Raw genomic sequence first — 19,528 nt, 5'->3', positions numbered from 1 at the left:
GATCAAGCCAGAAGCAAGCTTTGGGGGATAGCACACCATTGTGTGCCATGTTATTATGTTGGGTAGCTTACTAGCAATGCCATCCTTTCAACCAGCTGACAAAACGTACCATAGTGCCTGGATAAACTTCATAAGGCTCTTGCACCACAAAGGCTTTGGTCCTTGGACAATTTCTGTGATGGTACTTGCTCAAAGCCAACAAACTTGGGTTGCATATGATCCAGTGAGACACCAGCAGCTGTGGCCAAGTCATTGCCTATGTCACCCCTCCCCCAACTACAGGGAACACAGTTCATGGAGGGTCTTATTCTACTTGGGAAAAGGAATGTAAAAGCTCAGAGGTATCTGTTTGCAATTTGGAACTAGCTCAGCCACAGTAAAATAAAGTCTGAATCAGTCTCCTGAAGCCCCTGAGTCCAATGTTCCTCAATGGGAAACACATTGCCCTGAAGGGAAAGACCAAATCCTGGCAGGATTCATTCTGCTGACTAAAGAGTCCTTGAATTTTGAACAGACATCAGAGGAAGCCTCAGTCACTACTGGCTTTGGGTGGGACTGGGCTGGCTTTGTATGATCTGGTACTGGTGGCCACAAGGGAGTACCCATTTCAATCCTCTCCTAATTCCAGTAGCCCAGTATAGAGACTAAGGGAAGAGAACACCTTGTGTTGATATAGCTGCAGTGACCAAAGACTTAGATCACAACACTCAATTTCCTTTGAATACCTGGAGAGCTTCTCAAGAAGGACAGGTTCAAACAAGCCCAGACTGCAAAGTTTAAAATAAATGCCTAACTCTTCAGTGCCCAGTGATCAGCAAACATGCAACATCAAGAACATTCAGGAAGACATGACCTCATGAAATGACTAAATAAGGTACCAGTGTCCCCATCCCTGGGGGGATGAAGACTGGTGGCCTCTCAGGCCAAGAATTCAAAATGGCTATCCTGCAGAAGTTCACTGAACTTCAAGACAACAAGGGGAAGAAATTTAGAAGCCTATCAGAAAAATTTCACAAAGAGTTTGAAATAATAAAAAAAAAAATCAAGCAGAAATTCTAGAGTTTAAGAATTCAATTGACCAACTGAGAAATGCATTAGAGTCTTTCAATAGCATAAATGAGTAAGCAGAAGAAAGAATAAGTGAACTTGAAAACAGGCTATCTGAGAATACTGAGTCAGAAGCAAAATTGGGAAAAGACACAATAAGATCTAGACAATAGACTAAAAAGAGCAAACTTATAAATGAATGCCTTTAAAAAAGAAGTAGAGATAGGCGGTGCCTGTGGCTCAAAGGAGTAAGGCGCTGGCCCATATACTGGAGATGGTGGGTTCAAACTCAGCCCTGGCCAAAAACTGCAAAAAGAAAAAAAAAAAAAATAGGTAGTGGTTGGGCACAGTGGCTCAAGCCTATAATCCTAGCACACTCGGAGGCTGAGGCAGGTGGATTGCTTGAGCTCAGGCTAATTCTAAACCAGCCTGAGCAAGAGTGAGACCCTGTCTGTACTAAAAATAGGAAAAAATTGGATAGCTTGAGCCCAAGATTTCAAGGTTCCTGTGAGCTATGACAATGCCATGGCAGTCTCACAGGGCAAGAGAGTGAGACTCTGTCTCAAAAAAAAAAAAAAAAGGAGTTAGATTGGGGCAAAAAGTTTATTCAAAGAAATAATAACAAAGAACTTTCCAAACCCCAAGAAAGATACCAATATTTAGGTAGAAAAAGAATATCAAGAAGATTTAACACCAACAAGACTACCTCAAGGCATTTAATACTTAAGTTCTCGAAGGTCACATATAAAATCCAAAGAGAAGCAAGATAAAGGGGAAAATGAGCAATACATACAGGTGGCAGCAGACTTCTCAGAGAACATATTCCAAGCCCTCCCAGAGTGGCATGACATACACAGAATGCTGAAGGAAAAAACCCTTAATCTAGAATACTGTATCCTGCAAAAAAAGCCTTGAAAAATGTAGGGAAAATAAGGACTTTTTCAAACAAAAGCTGAAGGATTTCATCAATGCCAGACCTGTCACGCAAGAAATGCGAAAAGGGGTGCTACAATCAGAATGAAAAAGACATTCAAGGACATAAGAGAAATCGTCTGAAGGTATACGACTCACTGGTAACAGTAAGGACACAAACACAGAACACTTTACTGCTATAACTATGGCATATCTTGAAAAACTAAAAGACAAACCTGTCAGAAATAACTATAACAACTTTTTGAGAGATAGATAAAGATGGCTTGGCTTCTCAGAATGCTAGAATTATAGGCACAAACCACTATGCCAATTCTTAATAATTCTGCAATTTTGTCTTTTTTTTTTTTTTTTTTGGCCAGGACTGGGTTTGAACCTGCCACCTCCAGTATATGGGGCCAGTGCCCCACTCCTTTGAGCCATAGGCACCTCCCAATTTTTAACAAATCTACGTACATATGCACCCAGCACTGTAGCAGTAAGGTATATAAAGCAAATATTATCAGAGCTATATCGAGACAGAGACCCTAATAAAATAATAATCACTGAAGAGCTCAATAGTCCACTGTTAGCATTGGACAGATCATCCAGACAGAAGTCAACAAAGAAACATTGGACTTAATCTGTAAAATAAACTAAATGGACCTGTTATGAATAGATGCTTACAAAACATTTCAAGTGACAGCTTCAGAATTCATGTTCTACTTCTCAGCTCAGGGGTATATTATTCTCAAGGACAGAGTATATGGTAAACCACAAAAAAGTCTCAAAAAATTAAAAAAAAAAAGAAATCAAAGTTATATCATGTATCTTACATGACTACAATGGAATAAAAAAACTTAAAAAGAAACCAAAAAAGTAATTTTATTTATAACAGCTACAAATAAAATAAAATACTTAGGAATAAATTGTCAGCATTTATTAGAGAAGTGAAAGATCTCTACAAAGAAAACTGTGAAATGCTGATGTAAGAAATTAAAGAGAACACACAAAATAGAGAGGTTGGATGCTCATGATTTGGAAAAATTGATGTTCAAAATCCCATACTTCCCAATGCAATTTACAGATTCAATACAATATCCATCAAGATACCAATGACATTCTTCATGGAAATAGAAAAAAAAAATACTGAAATTTATATGGAACCACAAAAAACTCAGAAGAACCAAAGCTGTCCTGAGCAAAAAGTAAAACTGGAAGAATCACATTACCTGCCTTCAAATTATACTACACAGGTGTAGTAACTGAAAGACCATGGTACTGGCATAAAAACAGATGCACACACCAATGGAGCAGTATAGAAAACCCAGAAATAAATCCATACATCTAGAGGGAACTTATTGTCAACAAAGTTGCCACGAACAGGGTGAGGAAATGGTGCTGAGAAAACTGTATATCCATAGCAAAGAATGAAATTAGACCCTTACCTCTTGCCCTATACAGAAATAAAATCAAAATGAATTAAAGACTTAAATCTAAGACCTGAAACTATGAAACTACTAAAAGAAAACATTGGGAAAATGCTTCAGGACATTGCTGTAGGGGAGAACTTCTTGAGTAATATCCCCAAAGCACAGACAATCAAAGCACAATTGGACAGATGGGATTACATTAAACCAAAGCTTCTGCACAGGAAAAGAAACATAACAAAAGGAAGAGAGAACTTACAGAATGGGAAGAAATGTTTCCAAACTACCTCTCTCACTAGAGAGTAGTAACTAGAATATATAAAAAGCTCCAACAACTCAATAGAAAAATCAAATAATCTGATTTAAAAATGAGCAAAGGATCTGAATAGACATTTCTCAAAAGAAGATATACAAATGGCCAACAGATATATAAAAATATCCTCAACATCATTAGTCATCAAAAAAATGCAAATTACAACTATAATGAGATATCATCTTATTCCAGTTTAAATATGATTTCCCAAAAAGATAAGTAATAATAAATGTTGACAAGCATATGTGGAAAGGGGAAACCTCATACATCATTTTATAGGAATGTAAATTAACACAACCACTATGGAAAACAGGATGAAAGTTCCTCAAAAAACTAAAAATCAAACTACCGTATGACCCAGAAATCCCACTTCTGGGCATATAGCCAAAGGAAGCGAATTTAGCATATCAAAAATATATCTGCACTCCAATGTTTATTGCAGCACTATTCACAATAGCCAAGATACGGAACCAACCTAAATGTCCATTAACAAATGAATGGATAAAAATTATAGTACATATACACAATGAAATATTATATAGTCACAAAGAGAGTGGGATTCTTCTATTTGCAACAACATGGATGAAACTAGAGAACATTGTGTTCAATGATATAAGCCGAGCACAGAAAGGAAAATCTTGTATGTCCTCCCTCATATGTGGGAGCTGAATATTAAAAACAATGGATCTTATGGAGACAGAGAATGGAGTGATGGTTCCCAAAGGCTGGGAAATATAGCAAGAGGGGGAGACAAAGTGGGGATGGTCAATGGTAGAAAAACACAGTTAGACAGTTAAATAGAATAAACAATATTTGATAGCACAACAAAGTAACTATAATCAACAATAAGTTAGGATATACTGTAAAATAACTAGAAGACTAGAATTGGAATATTCCTAATACAAAAAAACAAATTAAATGCCTGATATAATGGATGCCTCGATTATCCTGATTGGATTAACTCACATTGTATACCTGCATCAAAACAGCACACGTACCTTAGAAAGGTATACAAGTATTGTGTTCCCACAATAATTAAAAATAAAAATATATATGTTAGAAAAAATTGCAATAAGATTGTCCATGGAACTTAGACTAACTAAATCTAAACTTTATAAATAATTAAATAAGAAATATAGATGTTTCTAAAAAAAAAAAAAAAGAAATATTATCTTTCCTCACTCCATAAGCAAAACAATTTCAAAGTAGGAAAACTTAAACGTGAGAAGCAAAGCCACAAAAACTACTGATAAAAATATTGATAAATTATAAAACAGCATCAAAGACTTTCATAAAAAACACAATAAAGACAGATGGGAGAAGATATTCTGGCAAAGTCCAGAATAGTCAAAGCCCTCCTACCAATCAATATTTAAAAGAAAAACAAATCAATAGAAAAAATAGGCAACAGATTTAAACAGGCTCCTCCAAAAGAAGATAACAAGTGGACAAACAGTGAGAAATTCCTTTAGTATTCAGCAAAAGAAAATTAAAACCACGATGAGATACAATTACCAATGTATCAGTCTGGCAAAACTAGAAGTCCTGCAGTACAAGGGGTGGCATAGATTTGAAATAATAGGAGTGTCCTACGTTGCTCTGGGGTATAGAATTTGTACAACTCTGGAAAACAGTCAGACACGGGTAATAAAATTAAGTATAGGCATAGTTAGCAATTATACTTTTGAAAATATGGAAAAATAGAGAAATTAAATGAGTACCAAGATATGTAGAAGAAAATTTCAGCTGAATTGGGCATAATAGAGAAATTAAATGAGTACCAAGGTATGCAGAAGAAAATTTCAGCTGAATTGGGCATAACAGCAATAAAAAGGAAATATCTCACATTTCTATCTATTGTAGAATAAACAACAACCTTGCATATAATATCTTGTAATGAAATATTACACAGCAGTGATAATAAAGGAACCGCAGCTCCATGTTAACATGGACACATCTCCAAACACACATTTGATCAAAGTGAAAAATAGCTTTTCCAGTTTTATTGAGGTTAATTCACAAATAAAAATTACACATAGAAGGGTACACAACATGAAATTTTTTACATGTAACCACTGTGAAATGATTACCAAAATCATTTATTTCTAACCTCTCAATTACCCTTTTTTTGGTAATAGCAATTGAGATTGACTCTTTTAGCACATTTCAAGTATATAATATTAATAAGAATGACAATATTAACATTATTAACTGTAGTCGCCAAGCTGTGTATTAAGTTTCCAGTATATAATTCCTTTTAAGTAAAATTCTAGAACTGTCTAAACTAAACAACTTATGCATGTATTCTTCAAGAAACATCAACAATTAGAGCAAAACTTAGTTTATAGATTACCTCTGGGACCAAACCATGAGAGAGATGCAATTTTGGAGGGAACCTAGGATACCTAAAGTGATGGTAAGACTCTATTTCTTATGCTAGTTCTGGGAATAGGGATGTTCATTTTAATTTTCTTTAAATTGAGTATAAATAAATGTATAGACTTTCTGTGCATGCAAAGTGATTCTCAATAAAAAATTTAAATATAATTTTTCTAACTGCTCTTTTAGAATGTAAAACACCTTTACAAATAGAATTATCCAAGAAAATAAATGATGGAAAAATCTTATTTTACACAAAAAGTCTATATTGTATTGTGAAGATTAAATCTATGTTCAAAATAAACAATCCGAGCAGTCTATTTATATGAGTTTGATGAACTTTCTATGTCTTTAAACTACTTACAGAATATTTGAGAATGGGAATGGTGGATTAGTTAAAATACATATATGATACAAGCCATGTCATACCATCATTTTGTCACAAGAGGGACCAGATAGTCAGAAAGTACAGCTTTGCTTTTTGATCTTAAGATTTCTCCACCTAACATTTAGATTTTACACACTACAATCCTGCAAGTGTGTGTTATAAAATGTAGTATCATTATACATATTTAATATCAGAAAAATGTTAGAATTACTGCTAGCCTGCCATTTTACTTCTGAATAAATATAGATTGTATAGAAATTATTTAACTTGCTGAGCTATTACGGTTTTTGTTTACGTGCTGTGTGAAAATAATTGTTTTCATTTTGTAGTAGTGGTACAAATTTAAAATGCCAAATGCATTTTTATTTGTATCTGTTTTATTTGTTTTTCATATTCCATTTCTAAATGCCTGTGAGAATTTGCAACCACTTCCAAATTTGATAAAATGAATCAACGTAATTATGGATCTCTTGCTAAAATAATATGCACCACCTACATCTATCACTTTTACCAGTAGTTTTTGTTCGGCGTCTGCTCTAAGGAATCTGGAGTCTCTCTAGAAGTTCTTTCAGGGGCCTCTACTTAGAGAGGGAGGCGTACTTTTACTGAGGTAATTCTTCACTCGACTTTAGATATTGCTCTCCTTCATAGAGCCTTCGTTGTAGAAATAGTGAGCTACAGACAGTTTGACAACCATTGGACTACCCTGGCAGGAAATGATAGTATCAGTTAAAATGTGTAAAACATTTTAAATGTGTCACCACCTTAGCTCTCTTCAACGTAAAATGTGAACTCTGAGAGGTAATGTATGTCTTATTCTGTGCTATATCCCTCGTGCACAGAAAAAAATACCTAGGCTTATCACAAAACAATCCAATAGTAATTAATAAATATGTCAACTAAATAAACAGTTCCAAAAGATTGGCACAACAAATATCATCCAAATTTTATTAAAAAGGGAAGAGTAGGGCAGCGCCTGTGGCTCAAAGAAGGCACCAGTCCCATATGCTGGAGGTGGCGGGTTCAAACCCAGCCGCTGCCAGTAAGTAAAAGAAGCAAGTAGAACCAACGTCCTCCAACTCCTGGTTCCCAAGACTTTTTTGATCAAACGTGGGGAAAAAAGGAAAGGAGGAAATGGGGAAGGAGGGCGTGTGGGATGGAGGCCAGAGAACTGGCTGCCCTCTGTATCCCAGCTGCCTCTCATTGGCCTGAGTGGGGAAAGATCAACTATAGTAAATCAAGACTGAAAAATGCTATTTTCATTTATTTTACCTTCATCTTTGAAAAATAAATTGGTGTTAGGGACGAATAAATTTTCTGTTTTAAAAGAACCACAAGGATTATTATTTTCATGACAACTTTTGTTCTTAAAGCGGCACTGAGAGAGACGAGGACCCGGACCAGCGACTTCTTTCCCCAGGTGCTATTTCCTTCCCCTTTTCACAAGTTCTTTAAATACCTGACATGGTCGGGTTTTTCACTTCCTCTCATTTAAGTTGTTAGCAGAATTCGGTGCCTTACGACTGTAGGACTGAGATCTCCATTTGCTTCTAGAACTCCTAGAGGTCACAGCATTCCTTGCTATGGGGCCCCGACCTCCACCTTCAAAGCCAGCAATGGTGGGAAAGGCCTCCGATTGCTGTTCTTCTCCAATCATCATGTACTTTACAGACACCAATGACTAGGATTTGGCCCACCCACATAATCCAGGATAATCTTTCCATTTCAAGGTCTTTAACCTTATTCCTGTCTGCAAAATTGCTTTTGCAATGTGAAGTGATGGATATACGAATCCTGGGTATTATGAAGTAGACATCTTTGGGAAGCCACACTATTCTGACGACCAGAAGGGAAATAGCCAGTTAACTTAAGAGTCTATGAATTTACTTGTGTAAAGTAAAAATAAATAATATTTGTATTTTATTATATCATAATAATATATAAATATAATTAAAAATGTAAAGGAGATAGTTTTTCTTTTTTTCAATAGCCGTTATTTGTAACTATATCAACCCATGACTGATATGCATAGTTTCTTATGACTCGTGGCCATAAATTCTATGCTCATTTCACAAATAATATGTTTCCCAATTGGTTATCAAGTTGAAACATATGTAGTCAATTCATTACCAGGAAAGCTAGAAATACAAATGATTGACAACACTTAAAAGGGTATGTTTTGAAAAAGAAAGGCAGAGATGTGGATGGGGTAAGGGTAAGCATTAAATTTTCCTTAGATTTTTTATTGGTCAAATTATTGTCCAGAAGACAGAGACTTGTAAGGATCACAGATACAGTCATTGCAGATAACAAATCCAAGAGCCAACCTAGAAAGGAAGATGGATGTGAATCACAGAAAAGAAAATTGAATAAGGTTAGAAATAAAACACGACCCTATTCCTTCAATGTCATTTAGAATAAGTACCATAATCAAGTTTCATGTCTATTTTTATTATGCCTTTATATACACCACTAAGCACAGCACCTGGCATATAGAAGGCACTGAGTAAATATTGTCTCCAAGTTATTTTAATTGGAATTCAATGTTTATAGATTTTTATGGGTGAATTACAATAATGAAAATCTCTCATATCATGGTTCTTCATAGTTCTCAGAGCCTTTTAGTACATTATTTACTTAATAGTAATATCAAGAATACTAATAAGACCTGGTAGTTAAGGTAAAAATATGGCATCTGTGAAAATGAAAGATTTTTCCTCTAGTATTTGCATGAAATCGTTATCCATCTGAGAGTAGTCAGTTACAGGTTTTTGAAGGCAAAGACTATTTCTGACGCATCTCTCCCAAAACAGACACAAGAGGAACCTTATGCATAGTAAGTACATCATAAATTTTAATAAGGAAACAATTGTTCTGTGAAGGAGTACGTTTTTAAAAAGGAAAAACAATTGAATGACAATAGGAAAAACCTGTTGATTTTCATTCATCTGTGGTGTTTAAATTAGTGCAGATTAGCAATATAGGGCAAGTAACTAGAAAAGAACTAAAGAAACTATTGAAAATGCTCTGAAATAGATCAATTTTTAACTCGTTAAGCTTGTAAAAATTAAGTTGTCTTACAAGGCACTAAGATTCTCAGGAAATGGACTATATGTATCACTACTAGTCAAAAAATGGAAAAGGTAACCGTTGCATTTGGAGGGATAATAACCTTTACGATTCTTTCTCACTCTAAAAGTGTTAAGACTGCTGGTAACATTTGGTTTCTTGACCTGGGAGTTTGTATCTATAGTCTGTGTATGTCTAGTATTGTTATATACTCTCTCTTTTCTGTCTTCTGCACATGTAAGTCAGCAAAAAGCCTAGTGCATCTGTAAGCCAATTACCTAGAGATTTGGATCAGTAACTTACGTGGGACTCTTAGTTTCTCCTGCCTCCTGCCTTTCTTCATTAGGTCTCACACGTCTCTTTACTCCACTGGCAGTGAAAGTTACATACTCAAAGTTCTGGACTCTCCTGTTAGGACTTTGGTCTGACAGAACAAAGTGATGATGACAACAAATCAAATAAAAATATTTCTAGAATGATTTATTTTATTTTATTTTTTTTTTTTTGAGACAGAGTCTCACTTATTAACCCTTGGTAGAGTGCTGTGGCATCACAGCTCGCAGCAACCTCAACTCCTTGGGCTTAGGCAATTCTCTTGCCTCAGCCTCCCGAATAGCAGAGACTATAGGCACTGGCCAGTTCAGCGCCCGGCTATTTTTTGTTGTTGTTGTTGCAGTTTGGCGAGGACTGGGTTTGAACCGCCACCCTTGGTTTATGGGGCCAGTGCCCTACTCACTAAGCCACAGGCGCTGCCCATGATTCTTATTTTTAAAGTGGTAATTCAACGAAAATATAAACTGGAAGGTACATTAGGCCTCTGGTAGTTCTGTGTGGAATTTTAGTACTTCATTTTAACAAGGAAGCTGTGTGATTGTTTTCTGACAACAGTCAACATAGAGAATGTCTAAGCAAACTCAGGCCTCGGGTGAAGTCTAAGAGAGGATATGAGTGCACACTTCCTCAGTACTCAGATTTAGCGTCAGCGCTCTTTCCTGCCCAAAGTCCTCAGAAGAACCCCTTTTTGAGGCAGATGTTGGGGGAAAAATCCCGAGTTAGTGTAATATTCCTCAGTTAACAAAAAAATAAAATCTGAAGCGGGAAGGGGTTTACCTTTACTTAAAGCACACAGTTGGCAAGTTCATGTGCTGATAAGACCTGGGTTTTCATGTAGTGTACTAGAAAATAAGTAAGTTAACGTCTCTCTGGGCGGCACCTGTGGCTCAAGGAGTAGGGTGCTGGCCCCAGAGGTGGTGAGTTCAAACCCAGCCCTGGCCAAAAAAAAAAAAAAAAAAAAAAACTCTCAAGCCTCATGTGTCAAATGGAGGTAATAATACCTAACCTATTTTTACAGATGTTGAAAAGATGAGATGGTATCTGGCACATAGCAGACGCTGCGTAACTATCCTGTTTGTTCCAACTTTTGAAGAAAGCCCCCAGATCTTCATGAAATAAAGGAACAAAAATACTGATTGGTAACTTGGACTTTAGCTGACAAATGTCCTCCTTGATTTGTTTCAGGAAAGTAGTAGACCATCCAAAAAAGCGATTTGGTATCCCCATGGATCGGATCGGTAGGAATCGACTTGCAAATTCAAGAGGCTAATTAATTCCAATTGTGAGTACCATTTAAACAAGTAAAGATACGTGCAGTCATTTGATTCACATCTCACAATGACCTAATCAACTCAAATTCCCCTTCTGCTTTCTTGTCTTATGAATCCACTTTCTCAAGCTTCTCTAAATTCAATTAAGATGGTATAGTAATGTTAAATAATTTAAATGACATTGAAAAAGCGGAAGTGTCCTACATCTGCTTCATTCTCCACCAAATTAATGACTTAGCTCTTTTTACAGACACCTATTTAATTATTAAATAATGAAAACAAGGGTTAAGATTCTAATTAACACATTAAATCACCTTTATAAACATACATCAATGTGTAGCAGTCCTTGTGTTATGAAGAAGATACGTTCCTGTGATACGTATCATTTTGTTGCCAACAAAGACATTACTGTGGTAACACAGAAAAAAAGTGAATAATGTCACAGGAAGCGTGTTAGCCATGAAATCAAACCACCTCATTCAAATCCTAGCTCTGCCACTCATTCATTTTCTTATTTTTGTCAAGTTATCTTATTTTTCCAAGTTATGCATATAGAGATAAAGTATTACGAAGGTTGAGTGAGATGTTTGTAGGACTCTTGGAATATACTGGACACACAGTGAGTGCAAGGAGTTTACAGTTTATGCTACTAAAATTTTGAACGCTCTGAAAATTTACTCTGTGCTGGGCCCTATACTTAGTGCCTTACATGCATTGCTTCATTTAATCATTTTGTTCCATAAAGTAGTGCCGTTGCTACCGCCAATGTCTAGAGAAGCGTCGTAGCACAAAGGGAAAAGGGGCCAGCTCAGGAGATTGATTTTCTTCAGTTCAAATACCAGACCATCTGTTGTTAGCTAGGTAAACTTGTTTAAACTCTAAAACCCTCCTCCATATAATTAGAACTATCACATTGCATTGTCTCAAGGATTACATGGATAGATACATATTAAGCACTTAATATAGTATGTGATATATTGAACAATCATTAGTTATTATTATTGTATAAACGGAAGGCTTAGAAATGTTAACTTACAGTGCCACAGAGCGTGTAAATGATGCACAGAGATGTAAAATCCAGAGAGCTCAACATTTATGTGCTGAACACTATATTTAGTCGTACAGACTGTATCTTTTTTATGTGGAGGAGAAAGGCCCGATCCAGGAGGTGTTCCAAGGCCCATCCCATGATGGATGCCTGATTGTATTCTAAGGTAAAAAAAGCACTTCCATGTTCTGAATTGTGCTTTCTAACCGTCAGCTGAGATGTCACCTTTGCATATTTACTACTGAAAAAAGACTCTTTTGGGGGGTGAAGTGGGGGGTGGGATTCATTGACGGTATAAAGAATGAGGTTACACTGATTGCATTTGTTAAATAAAGTCCCTCTTATAATTGTGTCCTGCCCCTAAGAGGTGTGCCACACACCAAGACCCTATCCACTTCTCTTCTTCCGTCTCTCCTCTTTGTATCTTTTAAACCCTAAATAAATGCTTCTTGCATGTGAAATCTATATTTTCTCCTAGTAGGGCTTAGAGAAGGTGCATCCTTCCTCCCAAACAAATAAGACAACCTGGAATTTCTTTAACAATTTCAGGCTAGAAAAGAGGGAATTTTCCTTTCTGCTTCTCTCAAAATGGTCCTCAGACGGATGATTCAGAGACCCTCAGAGCATCCCAGTAGCCCTGATCTTCTCTTAATTTACATCAGTTCATTTTCTCCTCCTCCCCAAATGCTCTAAGATCACAAGAAGGAGTCAACATTTTATTTACCGCTACTCTCTCATTCTCAGAATGACTTAATTAAAATAAATTCTGCTCTCATGAAGTTGTTGTTAACAAAGTTCTCAAGTTACTAAATGCCTACAAATACAAAGGATGTATGAACTTGGCAGGAACGCTGCATTTTGAAGCACCATCCTCAAAACCCAGATGGAACTTAATTTCTTCATATCTAGAGATATACCAAGTATGCTCACTCTTCAGTGTTGTTAAAATTGGCCGCATCGTATTTGAGTAGGAACTAGCTACTATTATTAAAAACCAAGTAACTCTTTGAATCAAGGTCACGTTCCTTTGGTTTCTTGATATATTGAGAACATTATGACACTGAGATTAAAATAGTTACTGAGTTACACATGCATCTTTGCCACCCTGGATTAGCACCCATTTTAACATTTCTGAATTCGCCTAAAACAAGGCTATGATAAACAAATCACACAGGAAACTTGTTTTCATCTGAGCGTTCAGCCAGCTACTAGACTATGAAGAAAGTTAAATTAATACCCTGTTTCCTGAATCACGGTTGAGCTACATACAAATTTATACATTTTGTTTTTCTTTTAGAAAACTCTGTTGAGCATCTTGACAATTATTGTCCTTAGTATTAAAATCTGAATATATTGGTATTACAAACAAGTAGGTTTAGTAAAGAATTTATCATAAATTTTCCTTTCCTTTTTGTCAATTATTGTGGTCTCACCTGCTCAACCATTGTTTCTATTTATTATTTCCCACCACTATCACCAAGATTGGCCAGATGTTTTATACTTCCTCCTGTGGTTTCACGTTTTATAGTTGATGGATTATAAAGCCATGAAAAAATAATTTATTTCTAATTTCCAATCAAATTTTTGAAGCTATTTTTTATACTTTTTTTCTACAGTCACAATATTTCTTTTAATTAAGGGGTGTAGTGTGTGCATCATTTAATAAATAACAAAAATCAATAATAACATTCACATAGTCACGGAGCTAAGTGATTTAGGAACATAAGGTTTTATTTCATCCAAAACCATGTTTTAAACAATTCAGGAGCTGGGGCTGTGACAGAAAACTGATTTGACCAAAATTTTATAGACTTTGGGGCAGAGGAAGATCTAGAACCCAAGTCTTTGCACTTCTCAGCCGGTAGTCTCTTCATGACCCCAAATGTCATCATGGTACTAAATTGTCCTTGTTGGCTGCTAACTTTACTAGTTTTACATTCCAAAAACAAACAGAAACGGCATTTTAGACTTTATTAAAATCTCTCACTTCTGTGGGAGTTGATGTCTTCTCTTTTAGAGCAGGTCTACTTGTGAGTTTTCACCTTCCGGGTTTTATTTTAAGTCTTCACACTAAAAGTGATACTAGTATCTAATCCTGGAACTTTTACTTGGTTTGAGGTCAAGTCCAGATATAGCTGCCGTGGGCTACCTCGTTTCCACACCGAATGTTAATCTCATCCCTAAAGTGCGTTTTAGAAAGGAAGATAATCTGGTATTTGTTCAAGGGCCTCCTCAAATAATGAGTACGTTGTACCCAAACTTTGAATTTTTAATAGCCCTTAATTGTACGAGACCCAGCTTTAAAGAAGTATTTTGTCTTGTCTAAGTCTCACAACTTCTCAAGATGGCAATTTCTAGGTCTTTGCCATTGAAATAAGGATGTCTACCTGCCAGAATTAGAATCTGACCATTAATTGTACTGCCGTGTGCTGCCACAACCATTAAGACATTTCTTTCAATAAAGAAAGGCACATGTTGCTGTTTTTCACTGAGGATTTTTATTTGAGAGCAACATTGACAGGCTATCATTCCAATAAATTAATGGAACTCTCAAATGCAACAGGAATATCATGTTTAAATTCCAGTATACGATTGCCTCCTTTTAACATATGTAAAATACATACAATTATCAATATGCTATCATAACAATAAACAGAAACTAGTAGTCAATTGTTTTATTCTTTTGTTTGTCACGGCAGCATCTTTGGAATGAAAATCAAAAGCCAAAGCAAAATAGGATATAATAGGGACCTGAAGAGAAGAGTTGTAACAAAGCATTGTATAATGTGTGTTAAAACTTGAGCATAAACGCCTAGCTTATATTTTCAAAGTACTGTTTTTAATGCATTTTGACCTGAAATTATCATTCTGCATTATTGCCATATAATCAAAAGCTTTTGTGAACTTCATGCAATTAGAGGTTTAGTTCTTCTTAAGGGAAGTTGAGGGAATTCCACCTGATTTACAAAGTTCTCATTAGCTTTAACAACTTCGACTCTCGTTCTTACAGACACGACGTCCTGGAGTGAAATGTCACAGAAATATGAAAGATGCTTCAATGAAGTTCTTCACACTGTTCATCAAATTTTTTAAAAACTGACCTTCTGCAAATCCTTTCCAAAGCTTGGACTTCAGTTCATCACATCACAGTATTGCTATAGTTTCCATTAAATTGTGCAGATAATTTTGATTTCGGTATATCTTTAAAAATATATGTGTATTTTAATTTTTCTGGTATGGTTTCTTCCCCCCCCCCAAATTTTACTCTTAAAAATAGCTATTTAAAAGCACAATACGGTGAAATATTTTCCATATGCATTTACCATACACATTTTTGCAGTTAAAGAATAATAATGAAAGTCAGATTTGCTTCTGTAAATTTAGATAACAATTTATTTGTTCCTGGTGGGGGAATAAGAAAAGGCAATGAGGGATATTTTCTTTTGAGTACTTTCATTTCTCTCTTCCCTTTTGTCAGTGAGCCTGTTGGGTAATAATCATGAAATTGGGTTTTGCTGATCATATTCGAGTTTCAGTCATGTTCAACCAAACAAAACACAGTCCGGGTGAGCACGCGACTTAGAATGTAAACAGTGGAGGATGGTCTTCATTTCTCCTCTATTTCTTGTCCCCTAACAACTTTCCATCTACCTAAATTTTACCTGATAGCTTATTAAGAACAACAGTGGCTCGTTATGAGGGGAGTAGCTGCCCATAGAAGTAAAAAAGGGGGGGGGGAGTTAAGGGATCATCAGGTTGTAAACAACCAGAGCAGGTGGGGGGGTCACTTAAGTGCACACCATTTTAGTACCGTACATTTCAGCATAGTACAATAGATGATCATGTATCATGTCACTGACTCATCTAAGAAGCTTTTTAAGCCATTTCATGTGCTGTGTGCTTAATAAGCCATTGTCAAGCATAAAGTATTTGAATATTATGTCTTTAAAATGATACAGATTACTTTTAATTGACCTATCGAGGCCTAAGTTTTCTGGAAAGCTAAATTCTTAGCAAAGTACCATTTAGGAGCACAAGCCCTCTCTGCATTGGATATGCTTTCAAAACATACAGATAACTCTATTCCCTGACCCAGAGATTCAGCATAAGTTACTCAGAAGAATTTATAAAAGTATCTGAAAAACACTTCTGAAAGTCTTCCTGATCACTACCAGACAGGCCTGATCCATGGGATGAAAAAATGTGTAGCAGAGCAAAGCCTTATTTTATCCGAAAAGAAAGAATGCTATATAAAGGTGTCTTTATAATAAAAGAAGAGAGAAATGAGTAGTTGCAGATTTTAACTAAAAATTAATGTACTTGTATGATCCAAAGAATAAAATGAACTAAAAGAAACATTGTGATGACAGAAACGCATCCAAAAAGAGCAGAATTAAACGACTGTCCTCCGTAAAAGGCTAGTTGTTCCGTTCTTCAATGTGCTTTTTAGAGACCCAGTTCAGAGGAGATGAAAGGAGGTGTCAGAAGTGAACATTAGCATACATACTGGTTGTGTGTACAACATCTTCATTTTTCTGAATTTTTTTCAAATTGCAAATATTCAAATTCAAGTTTCAGGAAAAACAGTAAATAATGTTTCTTTAAATTGTGGTAGAGGGCTAGCCGAAAGGAAAATGAATTTTGAGAAAGCTAATTAATTCTGATTTTCATAAATCGCATTAGAAAGAGAATAGTGTCCCATGGGGAAACAGCCTGCAGAGCTCCTAATTTGAAAGATTTCTTTAAGAAGTTGTGATGTCTCCCGTTCACATCTCCCCGAGCTTCTGATGAACTCCAGCAATGTGTCCTGTCTCTTAGATGTTCTCTCTCTCCTGTTTTCCCCATTTGGATACTCGTAAGCTTCTAATGCAACTAGATGCTGCTCTGTGCTCTGACAAAGGTATTAAAACTTCCTTTTCCAGGAAAAGTTCTCACGATAAAGATTTGAAGATGATTAAACAAACTGATTTCCTACATTCTTTATTTCTTCACTTCAACTAGGCTATGTCATCCCACTTCAGTAAAGGAAGAAGTGACGACATATTGATTTATGTTCTATTTTAATGTATAAGGGGTTTGTCTCATAATAGAAAATTTATGCAAGACTTCCATGAAGAAAAAAAGAAAAAAGTGTCTCTTTCACTTATAATGCTGTTTTATATCGTATTTTAATTTTTACTACTACTTTATACAGAGCAGGAAATAAGTTAGCAGTATACTAGTTTAAATAAGGTATTCTTTTACCACAGAAATAAATTAAGATAATTTCTGTTAAGAATATGACGAGTCATCTCATTCATTTGTCCAATAGCATTGGATATTAACTAAATCTGACTATATTTCAACTTCAAAATAATGCATTACCTTTTCCTGCCCTTTGTCCTCTGTGGAGCTTCATGGAACAAATGAATATGTGAATATGGATTTCTGAATTCTGGTTTCAGATATATAATCAACTTGAACAAGATGTAATTCCTGTCCACTTTGTCTTAAAATTTACTCATACTATGAAATGTCTGTCAAATTGTACCTTTCATGTACATATGGGTGACTAAATTCTTTAAAGGAAATTATTAAAAACTCAATTGATGGAATTTTTTTAAAAAGAATAAATATTGAGAGTTTTTGAATGTTGCCCCTGATATCAAAAGATTCAAGATACTCGAATATTGTTCCACTTTTCAAAGTTAATAAACTTGAGATGATGAAAGCAGGAATTTCCATCTTTCTTTACGACAGTGTTGTATTTGTGTTTACAACTGTTGTGAGTACACAGGAACCTTTGTAGACATTATTCTGCAACGAATATTTACATGTGTACATTTCAGTGACTCCTCAGAAAGCTCAGCACTACATGCATATCGCTCAACTTGGTCTGTTTTATATACTTGTTTATTTTTTATCTTTAGCTTAAACCGTATGTATGGTTTATTTTATCTTGCAAGCTAGTTTTTTCTTTGTGCACCACAAACTTGTATAAAAATAAAATTGCATCCTCCCTCATATTGTAAAGTAATTTGTAGACTCACCTGGTGAGCTATTACATGCTAATGTAGCCATTAATACTCTTCATTTATAAAGTTACTCGGACAATATATCTGTTCTAGAACAGGGAGCAAATGAAATTGACCTTGAACGCCCAGCCATAGATTGATTAAATAAACTTTTTCACATATAAACTAGAGCAGTTTGATGTGTAGGTACAAAACAGCAACTAATCAAGAAAAAGCCAGTGAGGTTTATGTTGGTTGGTTTGTTGTTAGCACAGTACGTCTAGCGTTTTACAGTCGTGCTGAGAGTTGCAAATAGTTTCCCATGTAGTGAAGAAGGCAAATCATTCTGGGAGAAAGTTTTCTGAACATTTTCTTTCTCAGACAGCTTGTGTAACTTTCTCCCAGAGTCCAATAAATGATATATTTCTGCTTCTAAGAAGTATATTCATTTGTTGTGATCGTCTCAATGACAACTGTCTGTAGTAACAGAAAGAGAGGGTGGCCATCACAATCATAAAAAAGGGAGGAAGAACAATAATGCATATTTACCACATAAATTAGGACAATGTAATTTAACTTTTGAAAGTATTTTATTTTATTTTGTTTTGTTTTCAAATTAATATATGGGTACAGACGAGTAAGTTACGCTGTTTGTGTTTGTGAGGCAGAAGTCCAGGTTGTAGAGTTGAGTTCTTCCCCCGGAGCTGTGCCATATACCCCTACCTTGTACCCATTGGTCCAGAGCTTATCAAACCCCCCTTCCCTCCTCTTTTTCCCCTCCAGTTGAATTTAATTGTCTTTTTTTTTCCTCGTGCAAGCGTTTAGTAGTTCATGTATTAGTGAAAAGTATTTTAAGTAATAGCTCAACAGCATAGTCATGACAGGACAAAACCATCTGTAGACAGAGAACTCATGGACAGCACCCTCCACTTTAACTCTGCAAAGCTATTTTCATAGTACCATGCCATTCCAAAGTGCAACTGGTTTATCATTATTCACAACATAAACTTACAGCATATTATATAACCCCCTTCATAATGAGTTAGCAAGGTGAGAAAATAATACGCAGAATAAAGACCACAGTCTCTGAAGGCTTGAAACAGCAACAGACTTTGAGCAGTAGAGTGAGTGTGCAGGTATCGTTTTTCCGATGTCTTTTTCTTTTTTGCATCCAAGGAAGAATCTTTAAACACAGTATTTCCAAAAGCAAGCTGAAGAAGAAAACCAAACAAATGCTTTATTAGAAGAATAGTTAATATGCCTGAACAAGAGAGAGAAAAAGAGAGTTTTATAAAAGGAATGTTCAATAGGGTAGCTATTAGCCCTAAAAGGATCTTTACATTGGTTC

General features: G+C 35.6%; 2 protein-coding genes across 2 annotated transcripts in view; one reads left to right on the top strand and one right to left on the bottom strand.

Annotated features, from left to right (window-relative positions):
* The window catches only part of OSTN (osteocrin), a 29,374-nt gene extending 18,236 nt beyond the window's left edge, over positions 1 to 11,138 (top strand). The window contains exon 3 of the mRNA XM_003792700.1: positions 11,054 to 11,138. Within this exon, the coding sequence (XP_003792748.1) occupies positions 11,054 to 11,138 (85 nt within the window). The remainder of the gene's footprint in view (positions 1 to 11,053) is intronic.
* An 8,227-nt stretch (positions 11,139 to 19,365) lies between these two features.
* Positions 19,366 to 19,528, bottom strand: part of UTS2B (urotensin 2B) — a 12,014-nt gene continuing 11,851 nt past the window's right edge. Inside the window, exon 5 of the mRNA XM_003792699.1 lies at positions 19,366 to 19,391. Within this exon, the coding sequence (XP_003792747.1) occupies positions 19,366 to 19,391 (26 nt within the window). The remainder of the gene's footprint in view (positions 19,392 to 19,528) is intronic.

This window comes from Otolemur garnettii, unplaced genomic scaffold (assembly GCF_000181295.1).
Source record: "Otolemur garnettii isolate 467f Iridium unplaced genomic scaffold, OtoGar3 scaffold00060, whole genome shotgun sequence".
In the NCBI taxonomy this organism is placed as follows: domain Eukaryota; kingdom Metazoa; phylum Chordata; class Mammalia; order Primates; family Galagidae; genus Otolemur; species Otolemur garnettii.
The sequence above is the reverse complement of the archived record's forward strand: the minus strand, read 5'-3'. Positions and strand labels throughout refer to the sequence as shown.